Source organism: Mastigoproctus giganteus, chromosome 1 (assembly GCF_048544385.1).
Source record: "Mastigoproctus giganteus isolate SK-2022 chromosome 1, ASM4854438v1, whole genome shotgun sequence".
NCBI lineage: Eukaryota > Metazoa > Arthropoda > Arachnida > Uropygi > Thelyphonidae > Mastigoproctus > Mastigoproctus giganteus.
This window is the reverse complement of record NC_143575.1, coordinates 7,776,286-7,799,945: the sequence shown is the minus strand read 5'-3', so window position 1 is coordinate 7,799,945 and position 23,660 is coordinate 7,776,286. Positions and strand designations below refer to the sequence as shown.

The 23,660-nt window shown below is 43.1% G+C and overlaps 1 protein-coding gene across 2 annotated transcripts in view; it reads left to right on the top strand.

The window, feature by feature from the left end:
* Positions 1 to 1,885: 1,885 nt before the first annotated feature.
* The window catches only part of LOC150090528 (ras-like protein family member 12), a 58,225-nt gene continuing 36,450 nt past the window's right edge, over positions 1,886 to 23,660 (top strand). Inside the window, exon 1 of one of the 2 annotated variants that reach the window (XM_090378634.1) lies at positions 1,886 to 2,260. In XM_090378634.1, the coding sequence (XP_090234760.1) occupies positions 2,095 to 2,260 (166 nt within the window). In that variant the 5' untranslated portion in view covers positions 1,886 to 2,094. The remainder of the gene's footprint in view (positions 2,261 to 23,660) is intronic. The other variant, XM_090378626.1, reaches the window with a different exon arrangement.

The window sequence follows — 23,660 nt, the reverse complement described above, 5'->3', positions numbered from 1 at the left end:
GGGGAGGACGGTTACGATATCATTGTGCTACCCGCGCAGACTGTTAAATGTACCGGGGGAATGCACCGATCCGTTTTTTTTTTTGTAAGATGCCCTCTGCAAATGGGCTTCCCATAAACCGATGTTACCAGACGAGCACCCTCTCGCCGTATCAGGACAGTGCATGGTCCCTTCCAACTCCATGATATGCATAAAGGATGAGAGTGACTTCAGATGTTACTGGCGCACTATGGCCATAGTTGCCGATGCGCCTAGTAAATCCCTAAACAAACACTTCAGATATTGGAGGAGCAGCCCCTCAGATACACTGGGAATTGGCCACAAACATCATCGATATATCGCCTTTAGAGCTTCACGGGCATCGGCAGATTCAGAAATATATCCTCTTCCTTCCAACGCTTCCATAGTAATATTGACTATGGAAGCACTAACAGGGGTATCCATAGCCGTACCCTGAATCTGTCGGTACAAGGGCTCCTCAAAAACAATCGCACAGCCGTCGAACAAATACAGAAGGCTTCACAGATATCATCTTCAGAGGGCGAGATTCTGCTCCGAGTGTGGAATCTCTGTCCAACACGTTTAGCAAAAGCCATTGCTGGTTGCGCAGATATAAAAGTGAATAGAGAGACAATATTAAAGGAATCGACGACCTCGCTCTCCAGAATGTTAAAATCCTTAATAAATCCTTGAAGAAACTTCTTGCCGCTGTTCACTTCATAATTCGTCTTACCGATAAGCGGCGACAATAATCTGCTATGCACTCGGACAGTTCATACGGAGGAACACAATAAGGCATTGGGGAATGCCAGGTTTATGTGGCGGAATGCCAGCTTCCATGTTATAGTTTTCCGTAAAGATATAAACCCGGCATTCCCCTCCACCCTCTTGCGGTGTGCCTGACAAAAGCGTGAACGGATTGTAATTTTCTCGTTATAAAAAAAAAGCCTGCTTAGAACAGAATCTTCACCTTGGCTCGCCTGACTATTCATTTAAAATAAAGAAGAAAATAGTGCCGAGGCCAGAAAAGAACACATATTTCGTTGCGACCCCCTCACGTGCTGAATTTCTTCTCGAGGGCAGTCGGAACAGCGTAACTGAAAATGAAGCGCTGTTTCATTTGGTGCTGCCATCTAGTGAGGAATGAAACTATTAATCTGTGGAATGGTTGACCAGTTTTGGTGCAATGATTGTACAGTATTATAACTTTTGCTCTCCAGTTTCGAATTTTTTTTTTAAATTTTTGCTTTAAATAATACAGTACAGACAGCTGTCTCAAACAAGAATTTTTTAAATAAAAATGGCGTATGTTGAACGTTTAAAATCAAACAAAAATGCATTTTGAACCGATTTATGTCTAAATAGGATTTGTTTATTTCTTTAATTTAATAAATTATGCGCGTAGCTTAAAGGAATATACGCGTGGTTTGATAAAATGTACGCGTTTATTTATTTCAAAATCTTAAGTTTCCAACACGAGCAATGGCAGTTATTCACTGATTTTATCGTTCCATTCTCAGCTGTTTCGAATACAGAAAGTTGCTCATAATTAGGTGACGTTGAGAATTGCTAAAATATCATCACGCACGCACTTGAATTGTTTAAACGCAGTAATAGAAATGATGAGAAGAGCCACACTTTTACGCGCACATAAACCTGCCAGCTTTCTACGCTTAGAGTTAAAGGATTTCCATCGCCGAAATATTTCCCCCCCCCTCCCTCTGTGATATTTCCCACTCCTCGGAATGGAATGTTCGACAATGACTATCACGGCATTCCTCTTCAGTTCATATATAACCCGAAACATTTCCCATCTTTCTCTCTGCCATTAGCCATTTTAGCCTCCCCAAGTGTTTGACGTCATCTGAATATAAATAGCGCATGTGATTCCAAACCTTCCCTGTTGCTTCTGTATTCTTCGGTGAGCTGCGAAGCCTTTCAGTGCACTCATCGTTCGTGCCCCCGTATTTTTCCCATGTCCAACATTTTGACCTTCGCCGGCCCCATACGGTGAGCATTACCGCGAGACAGAAGTTTGGTCCTTTTTAACGAAACTGTTTGTATGCAAAGGAGGCGAACGGAAGTCGCTGCTCGATGACATTGGGATCTGGCGTCGAGAACTGTGGAGCTACGGCCTCAGCTATTGGAATACCAATCCGAAGATTCGCAGCCGCGGGACAGAATCTGGCTAGTTCTCATGCTCAAGCTCTGCCCGAGATTAACGTGGCCCTCACGGGGAGTTTGGGAGTTGGCAAGTCAGGTAAGTGTGCGTTAACGCCTCTTCCTAGCAGCTCGAAATTTGTGAGATCCTTCGCCCGACGCCATTTGCATTGAAACGCGTGAAATGTTGTTTCCACAAGGATCACCCTTTTCGTTAACTGTTAGGAGTTGATTGAAAAAAAGGTAAGGAAACCAATGAGTAGTAAATCGCGCAAATTTAAGAAAGTCCAGAATCATCGACACCCTCGCGGCTAGTATGATTATAACCGGTGTCCTACTATACGGTTTAGGCTGGGTTCACATCCCATCTTGACGAGAGGAACGTTTACGGTCTATTTCCTTGATTTTTAACCAGTAAAACGCTCACAAGCGTCCATGCTCTTTAGAGACACAAATTCAAATTATTGTATTAGGGCCACCCGTAATTTCTTACATATACCCGTGTGTGTATTATGTCTGTAAATTGCGTGTGTTCTCTGGTTGATTTGCTTGTTTTGATGGACGAAGAAACCCCTCTTTCTGGGGAAACTTTAGAGACACAATATACTGACGTGTCTTGTCTGTAATTGTCTGGAAAAGTCGAATCCACCTTCGTTTGCATCAGTTGGTTTATTTCGAAACCAACCGCCATGACTTGATTTTTCAATTTCGTATATTGCTCTTCAGATAAGGTTTATTTAAAATAAATGTCACGCTAGGGTTACCCACCCGGAATATTAATTCAACTGTCCAAAGTGTTCGTGAATTGCGTGTGTTCTCTGGTCGATTTGCCTGTTTTGCTGGATGAAAAACCAGAATTTGCGTGGGAAAAAACCTTGTTATCTACACCTGATACCGACTAACTCAGCCACGCACTGGGTGAAGAAAAAAAAAAAAAAAAAAAAAAAAAATCATGGCGTCACTAACGGGCTTCGAACCTGGGCCTCCTCCCTCCGGTGACGATTCCATTTCCATTGTGCTACCCATGCAGACAGTAAAGTTATTTAATATCAGATATTGTATTTTTATTACACACCAGGTGTCACTACCAGGCAGAACGTGGTGGTGACCCCCCCTAGTGTAGAATCGGGATCTGCCAACGATTTTTCACGAACTGCGAGTTATTTTACCCTCCGAAACAAGGATTTTTCATTAACCTCAGTTAGTTTACCCCCGAAAAGTTTGGCGAGGTTGAACTGACGTTCAGGTGCCGTCCTGCATAAGATACCATACATGAGATGATATCTTATGCATTATTTCACTCTGTGGCTGAGTTAGTCGGTCTCAGGCGTAGATAACAAGGTTTTCCCCCAGAAAAACTGAGTGTTTTTCGTCCAGCAAACAGAAAATCGACCGGAGAACACGTAATTACAGACAGAATACACAGGGACAGTTAAAAGTTACTTTTCACGTAACCTTAATATACTGTAATAGCTTTGTTTTTTTTGTTTTTTTTTTTACCCTTCGAAAAGTATTCGGAGACACGTCGGTTTCTCAATGTACGTCCGGAAACATTTTGGTGTTTGTGGCAGTGACGCATGCTGCCACCCACTACAATAACGTATCTATGATGCACACCAGCCTCCTTAGATAGTCTTTAACACCAATGAACGATAGACTGCAGCGAGTATACTCCTCTATTCATTCCTGAAGAATAACAACAACAACAAAAAAAAAAATCCCTCTCATATTAGGACCACTTAAGAATTATCTCATTTATCCGTGTGTATTATGTCTGCAAATAGCGTGTATTCTTTGGTCAGCTTGTCGGTTTTGATGGATGAAAAGTTTCCGTGAGGGGAAACCTTGCTGTCCTCGCCTCAGACTCACTAATTCAGCCACGGAGTGAAAATATCCCTTAAAAGTTCCTCGCGTTGTTGACGGGGAGATTCGAACCCGACCCTTTTCCATCCTACGAGGGGATGACGGTGGTTATAACCACTTTTATACCCACAGAGACCCTCCTGCAGAACAGTGACCATTTCAGCTTACTATGATGAACTGAAATTTGGATGATTTGGCCATTCCAACTTTCGTATATTCATATCCGTGAACCATTCCTGAACAGCACCGGCGGTATAACATGAGGCATTATGCTGTTGACAAAAATGGGTTTATACTAAAGAATATAACTGCCACATTGTATGGAGCCTAGAATTGACCAAAATGTTAAAGTAGTCATCAGCTTTCGTGGTTCCCTATACGCTCACCTCATTTCAGTGTGGCCTAGGCCATACTATGAGAAATTGCTTCGTACCGTGAGTCCACCGCTTCAGAACTGCATTGTTTGCACAATGAATTCCGGCAGCAGACATTCTCCATTCATCCTGCGCACCAACCCCCACCCATCTGATTGGAACAGGGGGGGGGGGGGTCGCGAGATTCGTCAATCGATAGAACTGATTTTACGACGTTCGTTGTAACATGCAAGACGAGACCGCACTTAGTGTGTTCTTAACCTCAGTGCCTGTTGTCGCCTTAAACTCATGGTTGGTTTTTTGCAGGGATTTCTAACGAAACCCACTGTTGTACTGCAACTCTATCGTATTGCTGTGAACTGCTCGACTATAGTAGTACTGTCACGCTTCCATTTCAGCATGCCATCACCGACGGTCTACTTTGGATCTGTAGATTGTCAGCATTTGCACTAATCGGCCAGCCAGCAATATGACATCGGACAATTACGCCCCTCTCGGAATCAGTCAGCTCGGCTTTATTTGCCATGACGAGAACAGCCAACTTCAGTGGCTCATTCTACTTCCTTATATACTGATCTGAGTCATTTGTTTATTCGGGAAGGTCCACTAGACACAAAAAAACAGGGATTTCCGTATAATTTTTGGATGGTAGTGTATTTTAATTTTGGATTTTTGTAGGTTCCCTTAATTTGTTACGTGACATTTAAAAAATCGATGATATATTATAATAGAAACTTTCTTCGCGTTACTGATGCCATAAAATCTTTGAAATATATTATTATTTTATTTATTTATTTTTTATTATTATCTATTTATTAACCTTAGGTTCACCCCCTGAACAATGTTATACAAATTTTTGATATTTAAAATAATGATATTGTTTAGAAAATTATATTCAACTTAATAACAGTAACTTTAAAATAAAATTGATATTAAATTAATATTGTAATTACAAATACAGGTTGTCCTGCATATCATTTCTTCTCTCATTACAATTTGCTTTGCTTTTGCAATATATTTTTGCATTAAATTATTTACATTTCTCATATAAATAAAGCTCCCATTGTACAGTAATTCTGGTGGTTTGGTCCAGATTTCATCCATAATTTGGCTTCTGTATCTTCTATTTTCCCCAAACTTATTTGGATCTATGGAGAAGGTGTTGAAGCGTTGAATCATGTTACACGGGAATGTTCCTTTTAGGGAGTCCCGGATAGTGAGCTTCATCCTAAGTGGACATTGCCCACTCTGGTGGTTTCTATTGCTTGCTTTGGGAAGTGAGATAATATCCTCTATCGATGGGGCATCAGTCTGACGGGTCAGCAGCTTAGAGGATGTGGACAGATTTTTTTTAAGAACAGTGAGCTTCCGGGGGTAAATAGATTTGGAGATGGTGAACTGGTTTCCTCCCAGACGGTTCAGCCACCGCAGAATCCAGTATTCCATCCCCAAGAATCTGTTACGCACAGAGGCAGGTGCTGAGGACCAGATTTCAGATGCATATAAAGATATAGAAGTGAGACACCGATCAGTGTATTGACAAAGCAGATTGGTGTAGTGGAAGCCTACGAGCTCCTGGTGGATAGCCAGAATGCAGGACGTGATCTTTGAAATTTAACTCTTCATCCCACGTTAACCCTAGGTCAGTATGCGATGATACTTTTGGATTCGTCTCGCCATTAACTACAACTGGGATGTCATTCCTGAACTTCCTCTTCGTAATTGGAGTTGGAGTCCAGCTAGCTGTAAATAGTCTATTAATTGTTGAATTTGATTGGAGGTTTGATTATTAATTTCTTGAATCTGTTTGTGGTCTTTTGAAATAATAAAAATTTTTAAATCATCGGCGAAGGAGCAGAAATCTGTATGTGAAGCAAGGAATGGTTGAAGTAGAATTGCAAAGAGGGTGGTCGACATCACCCCCCCCCGATGTACCCCCTCGTCATTTTATTTTATAATACAAGTCTGTAATTAGATGTTCGGAGTGAACAGTGTGACTTTACATGTTGTCCAACTATTAGGAGTATCGTTAAGAGTAACAGACGCAGTTCAATGTACTTCGCTATACATATACTGAGGGGGAACTTCATTAGGTATAACTACCTTTTTCATGAAGTGGAGCGCTCTTTCAGTAACGACATCACATATTCATATCATTCGATATAAAATTTGTGGACAGATACGTAGGTATGCTGTATGCGTGCAATTCAATGTGAGAATGGTCAGAACGACAGTTGTTGTTGTTGTTGTAGGGTTTTAGGAGCATCAGCGACTAAGTCCATATTGCTCCGTGTATATTGTCTGTGAATTGCGTGCGTTCTGTGGTCGATTTTCTGTATGCTGGGCGGAAAACCACGCTAGACTCGCCTGAGATCGACTAACTCAGCCACGTTGTGAAAAAGGCCCATAAAAATTCCTCCCGTCATCGACGGGCCTCGACAGGTCTTTTCCACTCGGTGTGAGAAGGACGGCGATCCTACCAACTGTTTCCAACCACGAGGACAGAACGACAGATCTAAGTGATTTTGAAGCATGGTAGTGGGCGCCAGACGCGTCGGCATGGGTATCTTGGCAATTACAACCCTGCTGGAGTTTTCACGTATGACTGTCTCTCGGCCGTATCGAGATTGGTCCAATAACCAAATTGTGGTCCAAAATGGCTCTTTGATGAGAAAGGCCAACAAGATTTGTGCAGAGTAACAGAAAGGCTACAGTTAGTCGCATTAACAACGCAATAGTGGTAAAGAACAATTTGTCGTACCTTGCCACAGATGGAGTATCTCAGCCGACAACCGAACCGAGTTCCACCTCTGTCAGAAAAAAAAAAATAAAAATAACCCAAAAAGGTACGCTAGGATTGGAGAAACGTTGTTTGGTCTGGAAGAATCCTGGCTCCTGATTTTTCACGCTCATGGGGGATCAGAATATAGCGAAAACGGCATGCACGAGATCCATGGACCTATGTTCCAAGTGCCAAGAAAATCAGGCTGATGATGGTAGTGTGATGGTGAGTGTTTTCGTGGCGCACGTTAGGCCTCTTGTTACCAGTGGAGCAATATTTGGATGCAACAGATTAACTGCATTTTTTTCCAACCAGGCGCATCCTTTTGTGGCTGCAGTGCATTAATCTGTGATGGGTTCTTCTAACAGGATAATGCGCGCGCCACAAAGCCAGGACAGGTTCCAGAAAGATGAGAGTGGATTCAGTCTGCTGCACTGGCTTTCCTGGTCATCAGATCTCAGTACAGATCTGAACACCTGTGGGTAAGGAGGAAAGAGCTCTTTAGAGTACGGAACCGTCTCATTTGCAACAGCTGTCCAAAGCAGTTGACTCAAAAGCTCCGTTTTGCACTCCGTCGATGGCGGGCGGGACTGTTATGGGCTTTTTTTTTCCACTGCGTGGCTGAGTTAGTCGGTCTCAGACGACAACAGCAAGGTTTTTATCCATGGAAACAGGTTTTTCTTTCAGCAAACCGATCAAAGAATACACGCAGTTTACAAACATAACACACTCGGGTAGATAAGGTAATTCTCGGGTTGCCCTAATATCATAATTTTTTTTTTTTTTTTTTTTTTGTACATGATGACGAGAGTGCGACGAATTAAATTCAAAACTCAGGATACCTTCAAGCGTGACTGAGTTGCTGGGAGAGCGTGTTGATGCCCCAGAGAAATATAATGCGAGTTGGAAAAGTGTCGCGAAATAGGACGGAAAAATGTTCTGTTTGCAATTCTGTCTAGATATGACCGGAGGGATTTTATGATGAAAGCGGTGTGGTTGACTCTGGGATGGAGGGACTCGACGAGGCTTGTGGAGGAAGATTTTCTCAGCAAGGCCGGCCCTAGTCGTTAGACGAAACTTATTCTGTATTCGTTGTTGTTGTTGTTTATTTGGTTTTTAGGAGCATTAGCAACTAAGGCCATATTGCTCCGGGATATGCGGTTCCCTGACCTTTCCGCATCCTCCGTATTTAGTGGTGACGGGCTCGAACCCCGGTCTAATCAAGAAGCGTGTGCTACGCACTGCTGCTCCTTCCCACCTGGCTACGGAGGCGCCTATTCTGTATTCATTCATTAAATGAATACAGAATAAATGTATGGAATTCATTTAAACAGAGAAGGATCAGAGATTGTTGCTAATGCCATTGAGGAGGCATTAAGGGTTCAGGGCAACTGCTAGTTTGTTTGGAGGGTCAGGGAAGTTGGCACAAAATCAGCTCAGGCCAATGCATGAGTCAAAATTACATTTTTAATCTCACTGAGATCGCCTGTGAGCAGTCATTAATAAACTTAAATACCTAAAAGAAAAGTAAATAAAAGCAAAATCCTTCAGCAATGAAGAACACGTGGAAAAACACTTAATTATCCATAAGGGGTGCGTTACGATTGTCAAAAGTAAAAAAACTTAATTTGTCTTTAGAGTAATGTCAGTATTGTAAAGAAATTAAATGAATTTGAGCTTTCGATCAGTTCAAATAATGCTGATGTGGTTGGGCTTACCAATCACAGATACGAGATGAAGAATTTTATTTTGGTGAATACTGTTTTCTAAGGCGACAGAGGGAAGGAGGGAGAGTGGAGGAGTATTGCTTCTGATAAAAACTGACTTAAGATAAGAATCTTCCCTAAGTCAGATCAAGGTAATGCCGATATTTAGTGGGTGTGGCGTGAAATGAATTGAACGAAAGAGAAGATGATAGTAGGGGGGGGGGGGTTATAGGACTGGAGAAGTGCAGATGTATCAACAATTCACAAAGGAGGATCAAAGGGTGATACCAGTAATTACAGACCAGTTAGTTTGACTTCTGTTCCAGGGAAAATAATGGAGTCACTGGTTAAAGAAGTATTGCAGGATCATTTAGACAAGACTGCAGGAATAATTCAGACACAGCATGTGTTTGTTAAGGGGGAGTCTTGTCTGACAAATTTGATTGGATACTGTGATGTAGTCATAAAGGAACTGGATGCAAAGAATAATTTTGATATTATATATTTGGATGTTAGAAAGACGTTTGATACTGTTGCACATGGAAGACTGCTGCACAAATTGGAGCAGTATGGCATTAAGGGCAACTTGCTGCTATGGATAAATGGGTGGTTGAGTTGCAGAAGACAGAAGAGTGGTACTAAATGGACACTGCTCTTCGTGGAGTCACCCAGGTTTGGCGTTGGGCCCATTGTTGTTTTCGATATTTAGTAATGATGTCAATGAAGGTATAACAGGCTTGATGTCCAAGTTTTCAGACGATTGGTTTCTGCTCTTCGTGGACTGATGTTATTAGTGGAGTCCCCCAGGGTTATGTGATGGACCCATTGTTGTTTTCTCTATTTATGAATGATATTGATGAAGGTATATCGGGGTTAATATCCAAGTTTTCAGACGATACGAAGGTTCACAGGGTGGTTAATGACACTAATGACAGTACACCACTGCAACAGGATCTAGGCGAGTTAGGCAGGTGGGCTGAAGGTAAGGTGGCAACTGAAGTTTAACATTGACAATTGTAAAGTACTGCATATGGGTAGCAGTAAGGCCAAAATAACGTACCAACTGGGTGGTACTACACTCAGGGTAGTGGAGAATGAAAAGGAACTGGGGGTAATTGTGCAGTCAGATATGAAGTTTTCTGAGCAATGCAGACAGGCTGCAAGAGTAGTTCATGGGACCTTGTCAATGATATACAGGAATTTAGCTAGCAGAGACAAGGAGGTGATTATTCCCTTGTATAATCAGGCCACACCTTGAGTACTGTATAGAGGTCTGGAGGCCTCGTTTTACGAAGGATGTAGAGCTGCTGGAACGAGTACAGAGAAGGACAACGAGATTGATGAGTGGAACAAAGGGTTGCTGTTACCAAGAAAGGCTTAAGTAATGCAAATTGCAGCATCTGGAGACTAGGCACCTGCGAGATGATCTGATTGAGGTGTTTAAGGCTTTAAATGGTTTGAGCAAGCTCATTGCAGAAGGGATTCTTGCTCTTTCTCAGATTTCACATTTCAGGGGGCATAAATTCAAATTGAGGAAAGATAGTTGTAGAATAGACATGTGGAAATTTGCCTTTAGCCAACGAGTGGTTGATTGCTGGAACAAACTTCCATCTGTCGTTGTGGAAGTTACTAGCTTATTTAAATTCAGAAAAGAACTGGATAAACTTTTGGAGCGGATGGGGAGTTGAGAGGGAAGTTTTTTTTTTTTTTTAATGATGTGTAAGCTTGCTCGCTTTCGTCATATGCCAATGGTAATTCTAATCGGTCAAAGGACAGTGAGGAGTATGACAAAAGTCTTTAGACAGTGTGAATGGGCTATTTCATTATGGACGACTTCAACCTTTTTATTACACTGGAATACGTGGACCGGAAATATTCTACTGTATATTGAATCATGTTTTTGAACAAACTGGGTGATCGCTACTTATCCTGGCATGCTCGAAAGTGTACGGGGGATTTTGATATCTTAGATATTGCTTCACTGAGGTACTAAGCTGTATCAAAAACTACAGTGGGGATGGGATCCATAGAATGGCCACAATACTATAAAATGGATTGCATCTAGAAAAGCTTATTTAGTGAAAGGTAAAGGCGAGAGATTCGGTTTGAAGAGCGACTGCAGTGACTACTGTACTGTATGGTGTCTGATATAAATACGCTGTGGAAAATGTTCAAAGGATTTGTCCTCGATGCCACAAATTTATTCGCACCAGTGGTCAGGTTCTGTAAACGTAAGGTGACAAAGGAAACAAGCATGGGACAGTTACAGACAATCACGTGATTCCGATTTTTATGAGAATTATAAGAGAGTATGTAACAAACCACTGATGAGGTGAAATGGGCAAAAGCTGATTATGAAAAAGTAAGAACGGTGATAAGAAGTTCTCGTCTGAGAATACGATAAAGAAGAGAGCAAATCCAATAAGCTCCTTAATTGGTTTCAATGTAAGGACGATAAAAAGTTCTTTTAGCGTCATGGTGCGTTGGTAAATCAAGAAGTGGAAATTAAAAAATAAACGCTTCAACCTGCGTAGAGTGTATTCTGTCTTTAATTTCTTGAAGGGTACAGGTTATTTTGAGACATTTCGTGGTACTTTGTACACCATGTTTCTGTTCACTGCAGACGTGGTACAGGAAGTACTACGAAACGTCTGAGAATAATCTAACCCTTTAAGAAATTAAAGACAGAGTGTACTCTACGCAGGCTGAAGCGCTTATTTTCTCACTAATTTCCAAGTCCATAGAACGGCAGATTGTTGAACAGATACTGGTCATCGATAATTGCAGTCGAAAACAATCTCGGAACTCTGGCGAATGTTAAGTAGCCAAATTACTGTAAAATATGTGATAAAATTATCCCAGTGAAACGTTTGTTAAAAACATTACTGAGATTAAAGGAGAGCAAGGCTACAGGATAAGATGGTATATGTTCAGTTGTAATTAAAATGTTTCATATGAGTGTATAAAACCATTGGGAATGCTAATGAGAGTGTCACTGAACATCGGGAATATTCCCTTGGACTGGAGAAGTGCTGCTGCTGTCTCGCTAATCCACAAAGGTAGTGTCAGAGAGGTAGGTAACTGTATGCCAGTGAGTTTGACTTCTGTGGTAAGGAAGATCATGGGGTCTGTGGTTAAGGACGCCATTCAGGACCATCTTGATAAGAAAGATATCTTGAATAGATTTCAGCATAGTTCGTTAGGGAGAAGGCCATGCCTGACTAGTCTGGTAAATTACTATGATGTAGTCATTAAGCAGTTGGATGCAGATAACAATTTTGACATCATATATGGCTAGACTTTAGGAAAGCTTTTGATATGGTCTCTCGTGGAACACTGCTATATAAACTGGAAGAAGTTGCAGTTACTGGTACGATCCTACGCTGCATTGTAGGCAGGCTAAAAGATAGAAGACAGAAGGTTGTCATAAATGGTCAGTCCTCAAGGTGGACCGGAGTAACAAGTAGGGTCCCTCAGATATCAGTGTTGGGTTCCTTCATATTTATAATTTTCATTAATGATATTGGTGATAGTATCCAAGGTAAGCTGCTAAAGTTTGCTGATGATTCGAATTTGGGAAGGGCGATTAACAATCCAGACCAGGCCATGCTGCTTCAAAAAAATCTTGTATCGGTTGCATATATGGTCTGAAAAAATGGCAATAAGTTTAATGCTTCTAAATGTAAGGTTAACATTTGGTAAACAGAAACCCTAGAATCACGAATAAGCTGAAGGGCGAGGAATTGAAAATGGTTCAAGACGAAAAAGACTTAGGTTTTATGACTCGGTCTGACATGAACTTTTCCATGCAATGTAAACAGGCAGCTAGAAAAGCACATGGTATCCTGTCTGTGATTTTAGGACCTTTGCTATTAGGGAGAAGGACGTCATCATCTCTTTTTATAAGGCGATGCTTAGACCGTATTTGGAATATTGTATTCAGGCCTGGAGACCGAACCTAAAAAATACATAGAGATTGAGAGGATTCAGAGAAGAGCGACCAGATTGGAGAAGAGTGCAAAGCGATGTACACATGAAGAAGGGCTTAGACGGTGTGGCCTGCAAATTTTGCCAAGCAGATATTTAAGGGGACATATAATTAAAGTGTATAGGGCACTGAAGGAATTAAATAAAATGAATAAGGAAACTTTGTTCTTCCTCGTGGGTGAGACACGAACCCAGGAGACACAAATATAAAATATCGGGGACTATTAGTAGATTGGATCTCATGAAGTTCGCCTAGGGGCAGCGGAGTGTTGGACATTCTCTACGTTTAAAGCAGAATTCAATGATTACCTTCTGGGAATGGGAACAGTATGAATTTTTATTTTAGCTATTATTATTGTTGTTGCTGTTATATTATTTCTCCCTTACTGGAGGGTTCTACCCCGTGACTGGCATTGACACTAGGTACACAGGGTGGTTGTTATGATCGGTGTTACTGTTGGTCGAGGAATTCTCTGACTATCCTACAGGTGTTCAGGATGGCGACTTTCTGGAGTTCATTGTAGGTATTCTCTGGGCGACCTGTTGCTGCTAGGCTATTATGTAGGGTCTTTGGCACCATACCACTGGTTGACACGGTGATCGGGATACGTTACTTGTTGCATATGCCACATCTCTTTGAATTCTTGTCTTAGGTTCGTGTACTTGCTGATTTTTTCCCATGAGTTTTTTGCAGGTTGCCAGTGTTCAGTACCGCTATGTCAATCAGATAGGTAGCCTTTTCCTTCTTGTCCACAAGGGTTATGTCAGGTCTGTTGTGCGGGATTGTCCTATCCGTTATTATGGCGCAGTCCCAGTACAGCTTGTGGGTTGGTGTCTCTAGTACTGACTGGGTTTCGTACTTGTAATACGGTACACTTTATTTGATCAACTGATATTTCCTTTTAGCATTAGCATTAGCATTAGTAGAGGCATTTGATGCAAGAAAGCAAGCTTATGCAGCATCAGCCAAAAAAAAAAAAAAAAAAGTAACATAAATAAATAAAAATAACCACTTCCACTTCACCCCTCTGTTCGTTCGAAATACCTGTCCAGCTGAGCCTTAAACTTATTTAGGCTATCAACTTCCACGACAAGGGATGGAAGTCTGTTCCACCCACCAACCACCCGCTGGCTAAAGGCAAATTTCCGCACATCTATCCTACATCTGTCTTTCCTCAATTTGAATTTATGCCCTCTCAGGTGATTTTTCTGAGCTAGAGGAAGAATCCCATCAGCATTGAGCATGCTCAAACCATTCAAGGCTTTGTACACCTCTATCAGATCACCCCGCTGGTGCCTAGTTTCCAGACACTGTAATTTGCAAAACTTAAGCCTTTCTTCGTAAGAGAACCCCTTTGTCCCATTCACCAATCTAGTTGCCCTTCTCTGTACTCGTTCCAGCAGCTCTACATCCTTCCTGAAATGAGGCCTCCAGGCCTGTATACAGTACTCTAGGTGTGGCCTGACCATTGCCTTATACAGAGGGACAATCACCTCCTTATCCCTGCTAGAAAAATTCCTATATATCATTGACAATACACCATGAGCTACTCTTGCAGCTCGTCTGCACTGCTCAGAGAACTTCATATCTGCCTGCACCACCACCCCCAGGTCCCTTTCATTCTCTACCACTGTCAGTGTAGTACCACAGAGTTGATACGTTGCTCTGGGGTTGCTGTTTCCCATATGTAGTACTTTACATTTGTCAATGTTAAACTTCATTTGCCACCTCGAAGCCCATCTGCTCAACCTTTCCAAATCCTGTTGCAGCAGCATAGTGTCAGTAGTGTCCTTGACAACCCTGCCAACCTTCGTATCGTCTGCAAACTTGGACATTAAGCCTGATATACCATCATCAATATCATTTATAAATACAGAAAACAATAAAGGCCCCAATACCGAACCCTGAGGGACTCCACTAAAAACATTAGTCCACGATGAGCAGTGTCCATTGATTACCACTCTCTGTCTTCTCCCCCTCAACCACCCCTTTATCCATAGCAGCAACTTGCCTCCAATGCCACACTGCTCCAATTTGTGCAGCAGTCTTCCATGTGCAACAGTATCAAAAGCCTTTCTAAGATCCAAGTATATAATATCAAAGTTATTCCCTGCATCCAGTTCTTTTGTGACTGCATCATAGTATCCTTGCTAGCTTCTGATATATTCCCTGGCTACCTGGTCGGGTCTGTAGGTGTACTCAGTCTGGGTGATCACCTTGCATCCCGCGGTGATGTATTGGGTCACTTCTGATCCGAGGTGACATCATCGACATGTGTCATCCGAAACTCCTGGCTGGTTCCTTTGGCGATGTATTTTCTGTAGTTTCTGGTGTTGATTTCCTGGTCTTGAATGGCGAGCATGAATCTTGTCGTTTCGGGGAAGAGTGTTTCACTCATGAGCCATGCATTGGAATCAGTTTTATTTATGTGGTTTTGATGGAGGTCATTGTAGTGTCGGTCATGGAGTGTCTTCTCTGCCCATCTTTCTAGGTTCATTTGTGCCGTCTGGGCAGGAGGGGACTCCTCGCTTAAGTTGAGTATGTTATGCCGCTTGTCTGTCTTCCTTACGGCATGGTGGATTGCTGCTGCGTTTTTATGGAAGTAATCCTTCAGATTAGCTATAGTTGTTTTCTGTTGCTCGATAATGTCTATTAGTGCCCTTCCGATGTATTATCAGTCTCTCCACGGCTGACTTCGGATGGTATTGGTGGCTCTTGGTCATCATTGTACTTGTCTTTTTCATGTTATCCTCCAGCTCGGTGTTAGTCCAATCTATGATCCCGAAGGACTATGTCAGCACTGGGACTGCATAGATGTTTATGGCTTTAACAGTGTTCTCTCTGTTCAGCTTTGCTTTCAGCAGACTTCTGATAGGCCTTAATTTCTTTGTGCTGTAACTACTGAGCCTACAAATACCCCAAGTATTTGTAGGCCTCTCTATCTGTCATGGCTTCGATGTCTTTACCAGTCTGCAGCTGGTAGTTTTGGCCGACTAATTTTCCTTAATGTCATCCGTGTATATCTGGTGGGTGAGGGTTTACAGGTTCTTCCTTCCTTCTTTGAGGTTATATATCCGTACTTGCTCCTGTTGAGCATGGTGGATAGCGAGTTAAGTGTTAGACAGAACCACAGTGGGCTCAGGGCATCTCCCTGAGAGATTCCCCCTCCTGATGAGGATCGGTATGGTTGTGATGTTCTCGACCTTAATGATGGTACTCCATTTCGCCATCGTTGCTTCTGGGAAGTTTGTTACGATTAACATTGTAGATATTCAGCGCCTCTAATAGCCAGCTATGAGGCACGGAGTCTAACGCCTTGCGTTAATCAAGTAGGCCGTGTACAGGTTGTGGCGCTTCTTGTAGGCTTGCTCTATCACTGTGGCATCAATGGTTAATTGCTCGTTGCATCCTTTGGTCAGTCACTTGCATCCTTTCAGCTGTTCAACCATGATGTTCTGTCTCTCCTAGTGGGCTGATATCTTCTGGGTTATGTAGCTAGTCAGGATCTTGTACATCGTTAAGAGACAGGTGATTGGCCTATATTTTGCCGGGTTTCTTGTATCTTGATCTTTAGACTTCAGATATGCGATTCCTTTAGTGAGAAACTTCGGGATTGCCTCTCGGTGCCGTATCATTCGGTTGAACTGCTCTGTTAGGTGCTTGTTTGTGCAAGTAACCTTCTTGTACCAGAAGTTGTGGACGTTATCTATTCCTGGGGTTCGCCAGTCGTGGGGGGTTCGTGATCGACTCTTTTACTTATTCCTCCCGAATCTCCCACTCTCTCATCTCTTGTACGTCCTTAGTTTTCTTCCGTTCTAGTTCTATCCAGGCAGATCGGATGTTATGTCTTACTTCACTGCTCCACATGTTGCCTCAGAACTCTTCGATCGTCTTCTGCTCTGATCGTCCGTTTCCGTTTTCTCCCAGACTCCTGTAGAAGGCTCTTTAGTCCTCATCGAAGATTCGGTTGTTTATTTATCTCTGGGAGATCTCTTTGTAATGGCATAGTCTCTTGCTGAATGCGAGGAGGTTCTGCTTCAGTGTGTCCGAGTAATCTCCTATTGTCTGATTTTTGGTCTCATGTTTGCTGTGGACGCTGTCTCTCTTGATGATGCTCTTCAGTTTTACAATAAATTTCTTACTCCTATTACTTTGTTGGTACAGGGTCAGTTGGCCTATCTTGACGTCATTCTTCTGTCTTCTGCTGAAGCCTTCTTTCCCATGCTGGCGGTTCCTTCTCTTTTCGGTTCTTCTATTGCTGGTCTCTCGTTTCTCTTCCATTAATCCTAGGGGCTGCTATGGTAGCACGGTATACGGCTCTGAATGGCCTCCAGCGTTGCACCATTGTTGTCGGGTAATGTGGAATTATTTGCCGATTGAGAAGGTCTGTGACTCTCCACAGGAGTCTGCTGAGCCTCTGCTTCGGTATCATATGGATCTCTGTGGAGTCCATTCCTTCCATTCTGTTAGAAACTGCTTCCACTCGCCTTCTACGCTGGATGTCATGACCTCCTCTTCTCTTTCTACTTCAGCGTCTCTGGGTTGTATTTCTTCTCTTCTCTCTTCTCTCTTCTGGGTTGTATTTCTTCTCTTCTTTCTCTTCCTCCTCTGGCTCCGTGTTGATTAATTGTTCAGATTAATTGTTCTCTGTAGTTGATTGCTCACATCCTGCTAGATTTTTTCTAGATTGCAGGAGCTATCAGGTTCTTCGTGACGATGGTCCTTCTCTGGTCCGCTATTCGCTGTTCGGTGAACTGAATATCCGGGAATCGTTCCAAACACTTGGTATGTAGTCTCGAACTGTACATAGTCCTATCGGTCTCTAGCTTGGTTATTATTATTTATTATTGCCCTTATATTATTTCTCCCTGATTGGGGGTTCAACCTCGTGACAGGTATTGCTACCAAGTACACAGGGTGGTTGTAGTTATGTCTGGTGTTACTGTTGGTCGAGGAACTCTGACTAACCTACAGGTGTTCAGGATTGCGATTTTCTGGAGTTCCTTCTAGGTTCTCGCTGGGAGACCTATTGCTGCTAGGCTGTTTTGTAGGGTCTTTGGCACCACACCTGTGGTTGACACGACGATCGGGATGGTCGTTACTTGTTGTATATGCCACATCTCTTTGATTTCCTGTCTTTCGTTCGAGTACTTCCTGATATTTTAACCATGGGTTTTCTGCAGGTTGCCAGCGTTCGGTACCGCTATGTCAATCAGATAGGTAGCCTTTTCCTTCTTGTCCACAAATGTTATGTCAGGTCTGTTTTTCGGGATTGTACTATCCGTTATTATGGCGCAGTCCCAGTACAGCTTGTGGGTTGGGGTCTCTAGTACTGACTGGATTTCGTACTTTGTAGTACGACACAGTTTCTTCGATCAACTGGTATTTCTTTGCTAGCCTTTGATGTATTATTGCTGGCTACCTGGTCGTGTCTATGAGTGTACTCAGTCTGGGTTGCACCCCGCGGTGATGTGTTGGATCGTGTCTGAGGCCAAGTGGCATCGTCGACATGTGTCATTGGACACTCCAGGCTCCTTGCCGATGTATTTTCTATAGTTTCTGGTATTGATTACATGGTCTTGGATGGCAAGCATGAATCCTTTAGTCTCGGGGAAGAGCGTCCCGCTCGATAGCCATGCATTGGAAGCAATTTTATCTATGTGATCTTGATGGAGATCATTGTAGTGTCTGCCATGGAGTGTCTTCTCTGCCCATCTTTCTAGCTTCGTTTGTGTCTCTTGGTTTTGGGGGAACTCCTCGCTTAGATTGAGTGGGGTATATCGCTTGTCTATCTTCCTTATGGCCTGGTGGAGTGCTGCTGTGTGTATTTCTGAAAGTCATCCTTCAGGTTAACTATCGCTATCTTTTGTTGCTCAATGAGGTCTATCAGGCTCCTTCCTTCTTCTTTCCGGGCAATTTTCAGTCTTTCCACGGCAGATTTCGGGTGGTGTTGGCGGCTCTTGGTCATCATTGACCTTGGCTTTCTCATGATATTCTTCAACTCTGTGTTTGTCCAATCTATGACTACGAAGGAGTATGCTAGCACGAGGACTGCATAGGTGTTTATGGCCTTAACTGTGTTCCCTCTTTTCAGCTTTACTTTCAACAGGCTTCTGAGTCTCTGATCGTATTTTTCGATCAGGCAGGCCTTAATTTCCTTGTGCTGTAACTGCTGAGCCTGCATCATCCTCAAGTATTTTTAGGCCTCTTCCTCTGCCATGGCTTCGATCTCTTTACCAGTCTTCAGCTGGTAGTTTCGGTTGACCAATTTTCCCTGGTGCAATCCGTGGATCTTGCATTTGTCTAGACCAAATTCCATCCTAATATCATTGCTGAATTCTTCAGTTATCTGGAGTAGCTCCTGGTGTTCCCTCTTTTCAGCTTTACTTTCAGCAGGCTTTTGAGTCTCTGATCGTATTTTTCGATCAGGCAAGCCTTAATTTCCTTGTGCTGTAACTGCTGAGCCTGCATCATCCTCAAGTATTTCTAGGCCTCTCCCGTGGCTTCGATCTCTTTCAGTCTTCAGCTGGTAGTTTCGGTTGACTAATTTTCCCTGGTGCAATCCGTGGATCTTGCATTTGTCTAGACCAAATTCCATCCTAATATCATTGCTGAATTCTTCAGTTATCTGGAGTAGTTCCTGGAGGTGCTTCTCGGTTCCCGCGTAGAGCTGGATGTCATTCTTGTACATCAGGTGGGTGAGGTTTTACAAGTATTTACTTCCTTGTTTGAGGTTTTATCCGTACTTGCTCCTGTTGAGCATGGTGGATAGCTGGTTAAGTGCTAAACAAGAACCACAATGGGCTCAGGGCATCTCCCTTAAATATTCCTCTCCTGATGGGATGAGGATTGGTCTGGTTGTGTTGTTTTCGACCTTAATGGTGGTACTCCATTTCGCCATCGTATCTCCTAGGAAGTTTGTCACTATCAGATTGACTTTGTGGATGTTCAGCGCCTCTATTAGCCAGCTATGAGGCCTTGCGGAATCGATATAGGCAATGTACATGTTGCTGTACGTCTGGTAGGCTTGCTCCATAACCGCGGCATCCATGGTTAATTGCTCCTTGCATCCTTTGCTCAGCTGCTTGCATCCTTTCTGCTGTTCGCCCATTATGTTCTGTCTCTCCCATTGGTCTGTTTTCTTCCTGGTTATACAGCTGGTCAGAAACTTGTACATTGTTGAGAGACAGGTGATTCGCCTATATTTCTCCGGATTTATTGTATCTTCCTCTTTAGGCTTCAGATATGTGATTCCTTGAGTGAGAAACTTCGAGATTGTCTCTGGGTGCCTTATCATTCGGGTGAACTGCTTTGCCGTTGTTTGTTTGTGCAAGTGAGCTTCTTGTACTAGTAGTTGTAGACGTTATCTATTCCTGAATTTTGCCCGTTGTTCGAGTTCTTGCTCATCTATTTTACTTCTTCTTTCCGAATCTCCCACCTTATCATTTCTTTTACGTCCTTGGTTTCTTGCGTTCTAATTCTCTCCAGGGGTTCGGCTGTTATGTCTTACTTCCCTGCTGCATATGTTTCCCCAGAACTCCTCAGTTGCTGCTCGGGTGGTCCGTTTTCTCCGAGACCCCTGTAGAAGCCTCTTTTGTCCTCAATATTCGGTTGTTTATTATCCTCAGTGAGCTCTCTTTGTATCAGCGCAGTCTCTTACAAGGAGGTTCCGCTTCAGTGTGTCCAAGTACTCTGCTATTCTCTGATTTTTGTCTCATGTCTGCTGTGGACGCTGTCTCTCTTGAGGATGCTCTTCACTTGTCCAATTAATTTCATACTCCTATTGCTCCGTTGGTACTGGGTCAATTGGCCTATCTTGACTCTTAATTCTTCTATCGAAGTCTTCTTTCCCAAGCTGCAGATTCCTTCTGTTTTCGGTTCTTCTGCTGCTGGTCTCTCGTTTCTCGGTTGAAACGATTCCCAGGTCTGCTTTTCGCTGACCTAGGAATCGTTTCAACCATTTGGTATATAGTCTCGTCCTCCAGCTTCGTTATTTCGTAGGATGCTTGCATGATGTACGTATTCATTTCGATGCTCCACTTCATGCGTTGGCGTTTTCTCCCTTCCTGGGTGGGCATTTGCGCAGGAAGCACTTCCAGTTGGTGGGGCTGGAGGGTCTTGCCCTTTTCTTGTGGTAGCCATACAGAGGGACAGCGCCACTTGCTCCACTGTCTTCCTCAGGAGACCGTCTTATTTTTCGAACCGACCCTTCTGCCTAAGGCCTGAATGCGAGTGACTTTATCTTGCGCCACACTCGATGCAGTATGATTAATATTTCTCTGCGACATCATCCATCTATGGAGGTGGACCTGTTTGCCTTCGGCTTGTGTCGAGTGGGAATGGCGCCACAATCTGCCTTAGCCGCCACTCCGACCTTGGGGTAGGTAGGTCCATTGGAGCACTTTCATAATGTTTATTTTTATTTTATTACTATTAATTTATTTATTATCATTATTCTGATTTTATTATACCCGTCTCCCAGAGTGATGGAGCCACGTTCGCTTCCGCCAAGGTGGGACTCGAACCCGGGTCCATCAGGCTGGTAGTCCAGTGTCTTAACCAATGGGCCACCGCGCCCATTATTATTGTTCTTGTTAATAATAATAATAATAATAAATAATCAGAGAATAGGAGAGTACTTGGACACATTGAAGCAGAACCTCGTTGCACTCAGCAAGAGACTACGCCGATACAAAGAGAGCTCCCAGAGGAAAATAAACAACCGAATCTTCAATGAGGACCAAAGAGACTTCTACAGGAATCTCGGAGAAGACCTGAAAGAAGGGAACGGACCACCCGAGAAGAAGACGATTGAGGAGTTCTGGGGAAACATTTGGAGCAGGGAAGTAAGACATAACAGCCGAGCCACCTAGATAGAAATAAAACGCAAGAATACCAAGGACGTACAAGAAATAAGAGGGGGGGGATTCGGGAAGAAGAAGTAAAACAGAGGATCAAGAACTGTCACAACTGACGAACTCCAGGAATAGATAACGTCCACAACTACTGGTACAAGAAGCTCGCTTGCACACACAAGCACCTGGCAGAGCAGTTCACCCGAATGATAAGGTACCCAGAGACAATCTCGAAGTTTCTCACTCAAGGAATCACATATCTGAAGCCTAAAGCCGTAGATACAAGAAACCCAGTGAAATATAGGCCAATCACCTGCTTCACAACAATGCACAAGATCCTGACCAGCTGCATAACCAGGAAGATATCAGACCACTTGGAGAGCCAGAACCTAATGGCCGAACAGCAGAAAAGATGCAAGCGGCTGAGCAAAGGATGCAAGGAGCAATTAACCATAGATGCCGCGGTTATGGAGCAATCCTACAAGAAGCGCCGCAACATGAACACAGCCTACATCGATTACCGCAAGGCCTTCGACTCCCTACCTCATAGCTGGCTAATAGAGGCGCTGATCACCTACAAAGTCAATCCAATAGTGATAAACTTCTTAGGAGAAACGATGGCGAAATGGAGTACCATCATTAAGGTCGAAAACGTTACAACCGGGCCAATCCCCATCAGGAGAGGAATCTTTCAGGGAGATGCCCTGAGGCCATTATGGTTCTGTCTAGCACGTAACCCGCTATCTACCATGTTTAACAGTAGCAAGTACGGATATAACCTCAAAGAAGGAAGAAAGAACGTGTACACCCTCACCCACCTGATGTACATGGATGACATCAAGCTCTACTCGGGAACCCAGAAACACCTCCAGCAACTACTCCGGATCACGGAAGAATTCAGCAATGATATTAGGATGGAATTTGGTCTAGACAAATGCAAGACCTACGGATTGCGTCAGTGAAAATTAGTGAACTGAAACTACCAGCTGCACTGTGGTAAAAATATCGAAGCCATGGCAGAGGGAGAGGCGTACAAATACTTCGGGACGATGTAGGCTCAGCAGGTACAGCACAAGGAAATTAAGGCCTGCCTTACCGAAAAATATCATCAGAGACTCAGAAGCCTGTTGAAAGCAAAGCTGAATGGAGGGAACACAGTTAAAGCCATAAACACCTATGTAGTCCTAGTGCTAACATACTTGTTAACAAACCGTCTTGATGGAGGTCATTGTAGTGTCTGCCATGGAGTGTCTTCTTCGCCCATCTTTCTGTCTTTGTTTCTTCTGTCTGTGTGAGTGTGGTCCCCTTGCTGAGGTTAAATGTTGTGTGCCGTTTGTCTGCTTTTCTTATGGCTGGTAGATTGGTGCTGCGTTGCCTGGAAGTAATCGCGCAGGTTCTTAATCGCCCTCTTCTCTTGTTCAGTGAGGTCAGTCAATCCCTTCCCTCCCTCTTTACAGGTTTCCGATGGCCGACTTTGGGTGATGTTAGCGCCTCTTGGTCATAATTATAACCCTGGATATCATCATTCTTCTGTTTCTTGGTGATTCCCTTCTACTTTTGATTCTCTCTCTCTCTCTCTCTCTCTCTCTCTTTCTCTCTCTCTCTCTCTCTCTCTCTCTCTCTGTGTTACTTGAGGAAAATTTTTTTTTTTTTTTTTTTGGCTGGTGCAGCTTCGTTGCACCATCTAGCTAATAATAATAATAATAATAATAATAATAATAATTATTATTATTATTATCGTGGTCGATCTCATAATCTCCTCCAGCTTGGTGTTGGTCCAATCTGTGATCACGAAGGAAACGTTACTACCGAACTGCGTATGTGTTTATGGCTGTGACCATGTTGTCGGCATTCAAGCTTTGATTTTAGCAGCTTCTCACTCTCTGATAGTATTTCTCATTCAGGTGGTCCCAGATATTTGAATGTCTCTCC